Below are 14,395 nucleotides of genomic sequence, written 5' to 3'. Positions count from 1 at the left end.
TTCTTCATGCTTTGATGCCTTCTCAAACAGGTATCATCAAAGTGTCTTTCAACAGGTGCTTTTATTAACAATAGATATGTTGCTTTGATCTTCCCTGTTGCGCCGTCTCTCGTTGTTTACCAATCAGTCACCATATAGTAGACGCTGTGGTGTCTGTGTGTGTGTGTTCACCGAGCACCTGCGACGATACAGGCCTGTTTCTCTATGCTTTGAACACGTGCCCCCTTCCTCGCACTGACCCCCCTTTTCTTCTCTGCGTTTCACCCACAGCTGTTTGTTTTTGTCACCTAATTTGCAGATATTAAGCACACAACAAGTAGACCTTTTGTTCTCGTCGTCAAAGCTGTCCTTTATGTGGCTGTGCTACGGAGTGGGTTGAGGACGTTTCCCTGTTTTCCTAATTTCTCTCTGTTTTTCACCCTCCCACACTGTAAAACATCTTATGTCAGATAGCCTGATGTGGTCATTTCTAAATTAAATCTTATTCAAGTCAATTATTTATGATGACTAAACCAACTTTATTATAGTAGGTTACACCAACAAATAATCATTGGCTAGAAATAGCGCCATGTTTCACATGTATCCAGGTTCAACCCCCATCCCCCCCGTCTCCCATTGGTCAGCCAAACAGATAGCCCAGCCACAAAGTCACATCATTGGTTGAGCTAATGTTAATGTGTCAGGCTGGATGAGATTACACATCACCTTTAAGGTAACAACTACACAATTTTACATTTTATGGTTCATTGCAATGAAGTTAAACTCATTCACATTAGTTATTAGCTATCAACAATTTTTTAAAGGTATTTATTAATCTATAGATTATTTTATATCAATGTTGATTTATACAAATTCAATTGTTTGTTGTGAATTCATGTTCATTTGTAATCAATGTTATTTTAGTATTATTTATATACTGTTGTGGTGTTTATTAATATTTTGAATTAGCTTCTTTTTAAAAAATATTTTTGTTTTGGTTTTAGTAATTTTCTTATGCGCTTTTGTCATTTTATTAGTTTTATTAGTTTATCAGTTTTAGATTTAGTAATTGTAGTACTTCAACTTACTTCAATTAGCTGCCAAGGCAAAATTTCTGATTCTGATTTTCTGAAGTTTAAGTTTCATCTAATATTTATATTTTATTTTATTTCAGCTTTAATTTAATTGTTTATTAATTGTTTTAGTTGATTAAAATACTATAATTTATTATAATATTAACAATATATTAGTATATGTAAAAATAACATTAGCATAGTTTAAGAATGGCAAAGTATTATTCATTGTTAGTTCGTGTTATCCAAAAGGTTAACTAATTTATACTAATCGAACCTTACCGTAGGCTAATTGATTTCATTGATTAAACCTTTGGGTTTAGTGTGCGCTAATATGTGGTTGATAACTAAGTTAAAGTTTAGGGCAAATTGCAAACTAGACAAGACGGTAGATGAGGATGCACAACTATTGACGCTTTGTTTTGGGTGACGGAAACTAACAGATCCCAGAAACAACTGTATCGCAATACCCATCGAGAGCTTCTGGATATTATCTGTATTCGAAGGGCAAGGTCAACACAACCTTTCTTGTTAGGACAGCTGTAGTCAAACATAATAGGACTTTCAAGTGCATGGTATCTAGAGGCAGTACATCTATGGCATGTTTGTTTTCTCAGCTGCTGGACACGAGAGGGAGGGAGGACTCGTGATTACAATGCGCCAACATACATTGAGCTCTATAGGTCCATAGGGATGGAGGTGTTACTGTAAAGGGGCACAAAAGGAGGGATTTTATAAGCTGGTGAAAGATGTGAAGGGTCAATACAGTTGATATGTGAAAGCAATTCCGCTTGGTGCTGTTATTGGTGTAGAAATTACACACTTTATCTTTAGGTGATGTTGCATTGTAGGAAACTTAGTTTGACATATTACAAAGAGGCTTTTTTACTATATCTATCCAATAACATAACAAAAGCTCGAACAACACTGTTGCACTTGGAGTGTTAAAGCTTGGATTGCTATAAATCAATTTTGTTGCTTTGAAAGAAACTTAGTTTGACATATTACAAAGAAGGTTTGGAAATTCAAGGCCATCTTTATGCATACTTTTTCCATCTCCGTGACAGATTTCTCTCTATTAACCCTCATGTCGAGATCGAAACGGACGCACTGTATCTATTTCACTTAGTGACGTCTCGTCGACTTGCTGTCTGCTTGATAATGCACAGGTATGGATCTGTCCGTACTCTCCTGTCTTATGAGGAACCAGCTCTCAGACTCAGAATGTGAGTCACAGAGTCAGTGTATCTCCTTCAGCTGCCTGTTGAACAAGGGCAGGTGGATTTCTAAAAAGGGCGTTTATTGATTTATTTATTCTTTTAACCCAACGTCCTTTAATGCTGTTAGAACTGTGACGTAGTGATCTCGGTCCCATTCCTACACGTATTCTTTGTCTTTTTTTCCACTTCCTTGTCTTTTCTTTTCCAATAAAAAAGGCAGATCACTGTTGCAAAAGCAATTTTTCAATCAGTATTTTTGTCTTTTTTTCCAGTACCAAAACAAGACTAGTGAAGATACTCTACTATATTATAAAAAAAATATTGTGTGCCCAAAATATATTTGGATACTTGTAGAAAATTATGAATAACTACTGTAAACAAAGTAGTTGCATAAGTAACAAAATTATATAATATAAATACAAAATATATAATATAGAAAAAAGTATTGAATGCATTTAAATATATATAAAAGGTGTTCAATACACAATTTTTTCTATAGTATATATATTGTATCTATATTATATTGTTTTGCAACTATATATATTTATATTTTAGCATAAACCTCACAAATTTAGGTTAGATTAATAAAATAAAACAAAAACCCTCTTTTGGCGTTAAAAGCTACTGTCAGGATTTACTAAAGACCCGCAATGAAATATTTGCGCTAAAAAAGGCGTGGACAGTTATTTTTGCGGCTGACTTTGTTGCATATGAATTTGCTGGAGTTTCCTATTCAGACGCAGAATTTATGGAAGGAGAGTATTTAAATGAATCACGCAAGTTGATTTAGAAAGGTTTGCTCTCGTCAATTTCCTGGTATTTGCGCCATTATTTAACACACCAAAAAAGTGTCTTAAACCTGATGCAAATTCGCGCTGCTCTCTGTAGATTGTGTTTGTCATTATGGAAATGATCCGGCTACATCTGTGTTCTTTCATTTGCGAGTCGTCAGTAAATCACGTGCAGAACTTTCCACTCCCATTGGCGCTTTTTTGGAATTGTGCTCTCATGCTAATTTGCCCTGTTTAGTAAATCTGGCCCTTAACATTTTATATAAATTTGCTTTCCAAGTAAATCAATCTCGTTTTAAGGAGGTTTAAATATTTATAATGGAAAACAAGACAAAATCCTGATTAAGACATATATATATATATATGTGTGTGTGTGTGTGTGTGTGTGTGTGTGTGTGTGTGTGTGTGTGTGTGTGTGTGTGTTGACACAATCACAGTCAGTGTGCTTTTATAAAGGGCAGACCTGCCCTCATATGATCTATAATTCACAAAAGTCTTGCCTTCCCCGTGGTGACGAGTGCACCCTAATGCTGCTAAAACTCAGAGGCTTATATTACCTGAACTATAGAGCTAATGTGTGTTCACCGCCATGCGTCATGTGTCATCATTTATCGTCCTGCAGCAGCAAAGATACTCTGAGATCTACCACATTCAAAGGCAGGGGGCTTTAAGTCTTTTGGAAGTGAACCCCGAGGCAAAGTTAACCGGTGGGACAAAGAAGTCCTGATAAAGACAATAAGGGAGAGAAAGACACAGGGGAAAAAAAGCAAGTGTAACCCAAGTACCCCAGGCCGGGTGTTATGTCGTCTGTCAATGCCGGAGTGTGTTTTTATGAGGCTGTGGTCAGACAGCATAAAAAGCCCAGAAGCAGTAAAACTGCCATAGAAATCACACTTGGCATTTTAATAATGCCACTTAGGCACAGACTCATGTGCAAGAATAACAGGGAGTGATTGTTGTGCATTCTTACACACAAGACCCTCCACAGGGCAAAGGTTCGAGGGGACCCAACGCATGAGGTTTCACAGAGGCAGAACATCTCCGTTTCCAAGGTTTTGCTTTATTGTGGCGGCAGATGAAAGTGAGTCTTTTGCGAGCGCTTTGAGAAATTCACATCAGTTCACTAGGCTGTCTCCAGGTTTTTTGCATCCATTTAACTTTTATACTGAACGCTTTGCTTCGTCCTTCATCAATTCACTTACGTCCTTCAGCATTCTTAACCTCGTTTTACACTTTTTAAGCTTGGTGAAGAAGCCTCTCAGTACTCATATGCCGCACATTTACAGTAATCTTTGAGATAGTAATAATTATAAATACATTTAAATCTCGTTTCCAGATGTTCTGCCAAAGCCTGTGACGTTTTGTTGGAGTGAAGTCAGTACAGTAGAAGACATCACAGCTGAATACGAATTGAACGTCTACAAATTAATATTCCTACTGTTACCTTGGAAATGCATTAACAATGGCAGGATGCAGGGGGGAGAAGAGTGAGCACTTTTCACAAATAACAGTCTTATACCAATACTTTAAAAAATAGATTAGGGTCCAATTCTCACTACTAACTAACTATTAACTACAGTACGACTTTTGCCTCAAACTCCTAATAACTGCTTATTAATAGTTAGTAAGGCATTTGTTAGGTTTAGATATTGGGTAGGATTAAGGGATGTAGAATATGGTCATGCAGAATAAAGCTTTATAAGTATTAATAAACGGCCAATATGCTAATATGCATGCTAATAAGCAACTAGTTAATAGTGAGAATTGGATTGAATTTTACAAACAAAAAAAAAGAAGAAAAAAGATTTAGAAACCCGAATCCCATGTTTTTTGTAGTTATAATGATTAGAGACAGTTACGTTCAAAAATTTGCTGTCAGTAAGATGTTTTCTTTCTTTTTGGGGAATTAATACTATTATTCATATGATCTATATGATCAGGGGTGTGTTAAATTGATCAAAAGTGAGAGTAAAGTCTTACATTATTACAGAAGATTTCTATTTTAAATAAATGCTGATCTTTTGACATTTCTATTCATCAAAGCATCCTGAATCAAACACATCAAATATGTTTTGGTAGCATAGGAAATAATTTGGACCCTAGTGTACGTGATGGAAAGACAAGTAAATAATCTCATTTTATGCTGTTAAAAGAGTTGCTATGCAACAAGTGAAATGTCAAGTACAGGAGAGTCAATAAATCATTGTCTACATTTCTATTAACATAATTATTTCACTAGCATTTTGTCCAATTGCTAATGTTTTTGGGTAGTAAAACTAAATGTCAAGCTCCGACAGTGTAGAACTGCTATAAGTGGGTAATAAAGTGTTTTAAAACTGAAACAAAAAGGTGATCTTTACAGCATCTAAAATTATAATTTTTCCTAGGGTTTTACCTAAAACTTTGATGATAAAAAAGTCAATGTCCATGTTGTTTTACAGCTCCCCATTTATGTTTGATTAATTAATGGGTTCATTTTTTAAGAAAACAATGCACCTGACTTATTTTTATTCATTTCATTTTAGATTCATATTCCAGACACGTTTGAAACACAGACGCACATTCAGAGAACAAAAGGTGAAAGAACATTTGGCCTTTTTCCTGTGTTTGTGGAACATGTCACTGGTTTCCTATGTGATTTTGCTCCAAGCTGTCACTCAGTTTGAATGAACATAAGACTTTGTGTAAGAACATTGTTAGTGTAATTGAAGGGAATTTCCCTCTGCACAGGATAACACACACTACCATATTGCAATCCCTGTTTGAACGGAATACCTTCATACATATAAAGTACTTTTCCTTTTGTTTCTTTTTTTTTATGGTGTTTGCAAAGGCACTTAAAGCAATAGTTCACCCATAAATGAAAATTCTGTCATTAATTACTCACCCTCATGTCGTTATAAACTTTTACGAATCTGTGAAACAAAAAAGGAGAAATTTTGAATTTTGCTGCTTGCACTTTTCCATACAATTACAATGAATGGGACTGAAGCTTTCAAGCCTCAAAAAGGACCCAAAAGCACAGACAAAAGACACAATAGAAGTATTCGTATGGTTTCAGAAGACTTGAAATATGGTGCATGAGTTGTATGAACTTCTTTTATGATACTTTATGGTACTTTTTGTCATTTTAGAGCCCCTTGACAGCCCCAGTTTCCATTCACTTTCAATTAATCTGCAAAAATCCACCTTTTGTGTTCCACAAAAGAAAGCCATACAGGTTTAGAGCAACATGGGGGGGAGTAAATAATGACAGAACATTCATTTTTGGCTGAACTTTCTCTTAAAACTATCCCATAGCATTGTTTTTCCTGTAGCTTGTGTAGAAATAACGGTGGCAGGGTGTGTCTGTGTGTGTGTTCTTTCACTTTCCACAAACAGAAACATAATCTCAGCACCAATGAGTCACTGTTCTTCTTTACCCACCACATCGTCCTCTTGCTTCTCGCTCACAGTTTTCCCCCCCTTATAGGAGACGTCGGGGAAGTGATAAATTCTGTCTGTCCTCTATACAAACTCTAATTGCGTCTTTTTGACTTCCATTGAAAGGGTTTTTGGAGACAATCAAGCATTTTATTAAGATTACTCTGTTAGAAGTGGTGGGATACTGTACCGATGACTAAAACAGAGGCGATTGAGATGAAACAAGGCAAAGGAAAGCTCTCCTGATTTGAAAGTACATCATTTTTCATTAAGCTCCTCGCTCTGTTTATTTGCGCGCTGCTAACTTTTCCATGGCTTTAATGGACACTGCATGAAAAGAGTCTTTCATGTGGAGAGAAATGAAAAAGGCAGCGGAAAACCAAACACACACTCGGGCCAGAGTGACTGCATGTGTGGAGCTGTGCTCGTGGAGGGAGTCTTATGGTGGACGGGACGTCCGTACGGCTCACAGAGGCAAGTGTGTTAATGGCGAACGATGAATTTCAGGGTTTTCTGTTTGATTTGGCCCAAATGACAAAATGCTGAATTCAGGGTTGTAAAACAATTAGGCCTTGAGCAAGTGCTGAAAGCCTTGCTGACATTGTCACACAAGTGTTTCTAGCCTGTGATCTCACTGAATAATCACTTTGTCCTGTTTCATCGGTGTGTGTTTGTTCTCGGAGTGGAGATGTTCACCTTTGCTTTCTGCTGTCTGGAGCTCAGGCACTCTTATGTTCAGTATTACAAGAGTTAAGGATGAATACCAATGTTTTTATTTTAAATTTAGGTTAACACACATCAATGGTTTTGCAAACTTTTATACCGTTTTAAACATCATACATTTTTTATTTAATGACTTTAAATATCATGTGGTGCAAATTGTTCTTACACCTCGATTACTGTACATATAGGTTTACATCTAAATTATTAGTATTAAAAAACAGTATGATTTTCTTTTTAAATCATGATGAGTCATTAATTCATAAATATCAGTGGCATAAGTGGCATTTTACAGCCTGATCTAACCTATGTGAATATATTTGATGTATGAAATATGATATTTTAAGATTCTCATTGACCTGGACACATAGTCATGATGGGGAAATGATATCATGGTATCAATGGTATCACTTCCTGTTTAATGTCTTTTTTTTTAGCACTGTAGTCACACCCAGAGCCGCCTTAACCTAATGTAAGGCCCCGGGGCTGAGAGGTTGTGTAGGCCCCCCATCCCCTCGATTTATAGAGTATCATTTTAAAAAAGTGTAATATTTAGGTAATCTACATCACAGATTGCATTAATTTCTTTCGAGACCTACAACAGTGAGTTTTTTTTATATTGTTTTCAATTTTAACATTGTTATTAACATATCACTGAGCACATAAACACAAGACACTTTATTTAACAACCACACACAGCAACTAAATTTCAACTATATGCAAATGAGAAGCGATTTTCGCGAGCGACAACCAATAGGAAAGAAGCCTTTCAGTGAAGCTCAGCTCCCGTCACCGTCTGGAGTGCAGGCAAGACAGAAGAGTTCGAGGGCGATTTCACTGTTTTATATGATTTACTGTAACTAACCACAAACATGGATATAATAAAATGATGCATGGAAAAGAAACTGTCGACAGTCTCAGTGAGTTTATGCTGGATTTAGTGCGTAAATCATTTTGTTTACAAATTAGACGCTTTGCAGTTGTTATATACATGTTAAAGATTTTATTTTGGATGTTTTTAATTGTGATTATATTGGCTGGGTTTATAAAAGTTTATAAAATTGAAAGGATCATTGCTTGGTACATTTGGAAACAAAGCTTGTCTATTTCTAAATGTAATCGCGTGCATCGCTGATGATTATACTGTCCGTGTGTTGAAAAAAACTTAGATTAAACACACTTGAAACAGACACACCCCAAAGCGGAGACGTTATAGCGTTGCCAGCGGCACTGAGCGGACTTTTGCCGCTGTAGTGGACACGCCTCTTCGCGCCGCGGGACCTCTAGTCGACGTGCGTAAACGCGTCTTTGCATTGACTGTGAAATCACTCGCGCCTGACGCGCTATTCGCGTTTGGTGTGAATGCACCATAACATTAGAGCGACAGCACTACCAACGTCCACAAGCGACTAGCGACATACAGCGACAAAATCTGACAAGTTAAAACAATATGACCTTTTCAGCTCATCATGAACCTGAACATGGGAGGAACCTCGAGGCCCCCGAACTTGGGAGGCCCCTGGGCTTCAGCCCAGGTAAGCCCGTGCATTAATGCGGCCTTGGTCACACCACATGAATTTGGTGGACAAAAATATCATTAAGCAGTGAAGCAGATTTGTTAAAATATTATTTCTAAGAAATAATCATTTTCATTGGGGTCTTTTTTCATTATTTTATCAATATTTATGTCTTTATTCCCTTCAAAATGTGCATAAAAACAATAATAATAATTTAAAAAAAAACATGCATAATAAAAAAGCTGTATTTAAGTCATGTTGTAGTTTTTAAATGAATTAATCAATAGGAAGATTTTTTTTTAATCTTTTGTATATTTGTATTTGTATCATAAAACCTTCTTGACACCAAAATCCAGTCCTCAACTTTCTCCTTGGGTCAAAGCAAGTGACGGAAAACCCCGTTTTGCTTTTTGCAGAGTGATGTATTGTCGGAGGGTGTTTCCCCCGGATAGCTGATCACCTTGTTTTCTTTTCTGCCCTGTTTTTGACAAGATGAGTGGACTTGGGCACAGCAGGGCTGTTTGTTCCCCTGTGTGGAAAAGTTTTTTACTGCCATCTCGAAACAATTGCCATTCCCTGAGGCAAATTGAGTGTGGAGGAGGACTTTCGTCTCCCCTCTATCTTTTATGACTTTAAATTCCTCTCGTCTTTCAAAGGCGGCGGATCCGATGATCTTGGGTGGGCCTGTGAATGCCTCTTAATGACAGAGCGGCGATGCACCCGCTTATCGGCCCAAAGTGAGAAGTCTTTGCTTTCCACCACATTAATTCTTCACAGCAGACTTGAGTGAGAAAAACAGTTGACCCTTGCCACTTTTTCTTCAAAGTGCGATGACTTTATTGGGTTTCTCACGGTCAAATTACTATAATTTTGCTTTTGATGCAGTTATTTTGTCCTGGGTTATGGTTCTTTTAAGGTCTTGAATGGTCGCAGAGCAGTCAAGAGTGAAATAGTTCCCTCTTTCAGTAATGTAGACAAATATAGTTCTTATTTTGGTTAGGCGGTTGCAGCATTACATTTCCCAACCATTTTAGGGAAGGATATTTCAACCGATGGAGACGTTGATAAAGTTGCGTCCGTGAGAAGTGATTTGAAAATGCTAATGCTAATGATTGTTGCTTACTTCATTCACCATATTAAGGTGTAACTAGTTTAATACAACAGGAGCTGCGGATGAGAGCTGTCCCAGGCTGAGCAGCGGTGTGTGTGTGTGTGTGTGTGTGTGTGTGTGTGTGTGTGGTGTGTGTGCGTGTGGGTTTGGCCGGACAGAGAAAGGGAAGTGGCACAGGAGGGAGGAGACTGTGCATCACTGCTCTATAGATCCTGATGTGATAATGGAGTAATAATAGCAGGCCTGCCACCACCCATCTCCCACCACATCAGTCTTTCTGCCAGCTCTGTCTACGTGTCCCTCGCTCACTCCACCATTTCCGTTTTCCTGTTTCTCTCTCCATCTCCAGCCTCAGTCTGCTCTCTCTCTCTCTCTCCCTCCCTCTCTCTGCAGAAATGCTACAGTAAAAACCTGTTAATTGGTCAACTAAGTTACTTTACCATCTAGTAAATTATATTAGATCTAATGGGACAGTCGACTTTATTTTTCAGCAAAATCCTGTAGAAATGATGGTTTTTATTTTTAGAGACTGCATTTTATGTTATATTTAACAATTATATTTAACATTATATAAACCTTGTTTATGTTCCCAAAAGTTGCATTTTATTTAAATATTCAAGTTTCTTCTTACTTATCATTTATGTACAGTACAGGCCAAAAGTTTGGACACATTACTATTTTTAATGTTTTTGAAAGAGGTTTCTTCTGCTCATCAAGCCTGCATTTATTTGATCAAAAATACAGAAAAAAAACAGTAATATTGTGATATATTATTACAATTTAAAATAATTGGTTTTCAATTTATTATACTTTAAATTATCATTTATTTCTGTGATGCAAAGCTGAATTTTCAGGATCATTACTTCAGTCTTCAGTGTCACGTGTGACATCCAGTCTATCACATGATCCTTTAGAAATTATTCTAATATTCTGATTTATTATGAGTGTTGGAAACAGTTCTGCTGCTTAATATATTTGATGAATAAAAGGTTAAAAAGAACTGCATTTATTCAAAATAAAAAAATATTTTCTAATAATATAAATCTTTACTATCACTTTTGATCAATTTAACACATCCTTGCTGAATAAAAGTATTGATTTATTTCAAAAAAAGAAAGAAAAAACATTACTGACCCCAAATTACTGACCAGTAGTGTATATTGTTGTTACAAAATATTTCTATTTTTAAAACATTTGCTTCTTTATTCTTTTTTTATTTTTTATTTTTTTCATCAAAGTATCCTAAAAAAAAGTATCACAGGTTATGACAAAATATTAAGCAGCAGAACTGTTTCCAACTTTGATAATGAATCATTATATTAGAATGATTTCTAAAGGATCATGTGAGACTGAAGTAATGATCCTGAAAATTCAGCTTTGCATCACAGAAATAAATGATAATTTAAAGTATAATAAATTGAAAACCAATTATTTTAAATTGTAATAATATATCACAATATTACATTTTTTTCTGTATTTTTGATCAAATAAATGCAGGCTTGATGAGCAGAAGAAACTTCTTTCAAAAACATTAAAAATAGTAATGTGTCCAAACTTTTGGCCTGTACTGTACATTTAGATGTTTTATTTAACACATTGTTTAGTTCATGTTTACTGCATTATTTTTGTGTGTCATGTTTATAGTAAGACAAATTTTGGAAACACTTTACAATAAGGTTTCAGTAGTTAACGTTAGTTACCTAGTTAACATGAATTAAGAATTAACAAAACTTCTACAGCATTTATTAATCAAAATTAATGTTAATTACAACATTTACTGTACTAATACATTATTAAAATCAAAAGTTGTATTTCATTATAAACTGTAAAATATACAGGCACAAAAGTGGCAGCCTGTAACAGCTGAAACATTATCACTGGATATTTACAGAGAATTTCTGTCAACCACAGCTGCATTTTTAGCATAAATTTTGACAGGATTTTTAACTTGAGATAAAAGCAGCAGGAGAGAATTTCCTTTGTCGGTCTTCCTTCTTACACACACACACACACACACACACACACACACACACACACACACACACACACACACACACCAAATAAAATAAGCATGCTGTCAGGTCAGCGATATTCTTGATTATTTGGCTCTGACTCATGTTGTGCCTTTATAAATGCTTGTCGGCATGCGTTATGAGGATAAATCATAATTTCTGTCATGTCTTTCAAAGGGCAGCAGAATTTTTTGATAATATCATGGCAATGTACAGCTTTTCATTTTTACCTGTCTGAGACTGTTGTGACTTGCTTCTTTGTACGATTCCTTACGTCTGGAATATTAAGTTTTAGCAACTGAAAGATGGGTTAAAACAAGAGTAAGCAGGCTAAGAATTAAAAAAGAAACATAATCCCATGTAAATATAGCTATTTCATGCGATAATTGGTTTAGGCCTGATTTCCATACTGCAAGATGAGACTTTAAAGCATCTTTCCAGCACTCAAATCCCAAAGCATTCCTTCCTTCCATTAGCTGTCTATACTCTAGAAACCATAATGCAGACTTTGCTTTTTTTGAGAAGTGAGAGAAATGTGATTTTCTTCTTATTCTGAAGATTATGAGAGGAGCTCTTTTAAAGGAGGAAGGTTTAATTATTTCCTCTCGTTCTACCTCGCCGGAATGCTCTCCCCACTGCGAGCTCGTGCTCGAAACGTGCTTCTCTTTTCCTGCTCGGCTCTCTGATGCGCTTCAAAGACAGCATTGATGTCTTATTCAACCTTCTGAAAATGCCGTCATGGTTCGTGGATGTAATTTGAAACCTTTAAATCATTTTGTGGTGTGTTTCGTCTGAGTCTTTATCTACGTTTCACATTGTGCCCGATCAAGTCTTATTTAAATTATGAATGAAAAAAATCTAGGGGTCTAAATAAAATTGAATCCTAAACTATATAAACAAAGTATTATGATTTAAAGCATAAAAAAAAAAAAAAAGAGAGAATGAAGAAGAAACCGTTACTGTATGATTCTTCACTATTTCACTAATAACCAATCAAATTAATTTTGATGTTTTTTGGTTGACATTTAATTTCTTATTTTACTATATTTAGCAATATTAAAATATTGTAAATATTGAAATAAATTACAAATATAAAATAATGTCATTGTCACATGACCCTGCAGAAATCATTTTAATATGGTGATTTGGTGCTCAAGAAACATTTATTATTATCAGTGTTGAAATCAGTTGTGCTGCTTAACATTTTTGTGCATTTTTCTACTAAAAAAGAATACTAATGAACAGCACATTATAAATGTCTGTACTCTCATTCATCTTTGCTCTATAAAAGTTGTAATTTCTTAAAAAACAACTACAGACCTAAAACTTTTGAACTATATATATATATGGACCCCACTGTATATGTTAGCTGAGATGTCATGCCCATTCAAACCAAGAGACGTATATCACAACTGTTCAGTTTTCAACCATATGTTTATTTTATGTTTATGACATTTAAATACAGATAAATACTAGCAAAAACATTTATAGTTTGTAAAATATGCACTGATGTCTATGGAAGCGGCAATAATCCATTCAAATATAATTTGACGGCGTGTTTTATTGATATCCGATATTCTACACATTGCGTAGTTAACTATGAAGTTACTCTAATCTTAGAATATTGTTGGTACAAAAGGAATAGTTCCCCAAAGTTGTCATCCTTTGGTGAATTTCTTAGTTTTGAAGCTAAAATCACACAGCCTTGGCGATTCGTGCAGAACCATCGTTTTTTCGTTGGGGGAATCCGTCCAAAATTGTACAAAAAATAAATTTTTATCCTTCTGTTAAAATTATTTTACTAATCGACTGAACTCTACTGTACGTTAAAGGCAATTGAGGACGTTAGGTTTGCAGGACTTCAAAGAAAAGGCTCTGATTCACAAAAAGCAGTGCACAATGCTGAGATAAGCTGCAGTTCGCCTTGCGGTGTCAGTTCTTATATGCTTTAAATTTGTTTTTTTCTATAAGCAACAAAATACGTGGAAGACTAAATTGATGCAGGATTTATATATGCAGTTGCCGGCCTAATATTCTGGAATAGAGACAGTAAATGCGTTAATAATGTATGTTCTCGCTCCGATAATTCAAAAGAATAATCGGATATGTTGACATGCAGTAATTACTACAGTGAAAGTTAAAGTAAAGTTTTATTATATTATGCCCCCCCTCTCTCTCTCCCAAAGTGGTGCCCCCTCAAAAATACTAAGTGCATAAAGCCCCTGTATGTTAGCTATATGAAATTATTCACAACCCTTTTGTTTTTCTGTTTCAGTTGAGCCCAGAGCAGCTTGTGCTTCTTTTGGAGTTTCTTCTAGAGGAACCAAAACTGAGTCTGTCAACGCTAAGACTCCTTCAGACTACTTATAACCTACAGGCTCAGGATGCTGAGGTAATCAACACTTCTACATATATTTACACCATACACTCTTGCATTTGATTGGTTACATTGCCGCCAGACCTGCTCCCAGCATCAGTACTGCTTATCCATCAGTATATTTATCTTGATGATACCACAAAACAGTCATCAGTCTCAATAATTACATTGA

At 35.7% G+C, this 14,395-nt stretch overlaps 1 protein-coding gene and 1 long non-coding RNA gene across 3 annotated transcripts in view; one reads left to right on the top strand and one right to left on the bottom strand.

Moving 5' to 3' along the window:
* aopep (aminopeptidase O (putative)) overlaps nucleotides 1-14,395 on the top strand; it is an 84,558-nt gene that overhangs the window by 53,424 nt on the left and 16,739 nt on the right. The window contains exon 14 of one of the 2 annotated variants that reach the window (XM_082188247.1): nucleotides 14,122-14,238. The exons of the other annotated variant lie outside the window; for it this stretch is intronic. Coding sequence (XP_082044373.1) covers nucleotides 14,122-14,238 — 117 coding nt within the window. The remainder of the gene's footprint in view (nucleotides 1-14,121; nucleotides 14,239-14,395) is intronic. 2 annotated transcript variants of the gene reach the window in all.
* On the bottom strand, nucleotides 10,592-11,999 carry LOC309512590. The gene is made up of 2 exons (XR_014211095.1): nucleotides 11,864-11,999; nucleotides 10,592-11,825 (listed from the first exon to the last, which is right to left on the bottom strand). It is a non-coding gene; the product is annotated as an uncharacterized lncRNA (long non-coding RNA).

The sequence above is a fragment of the Leuciscus leuciscus genome (genome assembly GCF_965113295.1).
Source record: "Leuciscus leuciscus genome assembly, chromosome: 13".
Taxonomy (NCBI): Eukaryota; Metazoa; Chordata; class Actinopteri; order Cypriniformes; family Leuciscidae; genus Leuciscus; species Leuciscus leuciscus.
This window is presented reverse-complemented; position numbering and strand designations above follow the sequence as displayed.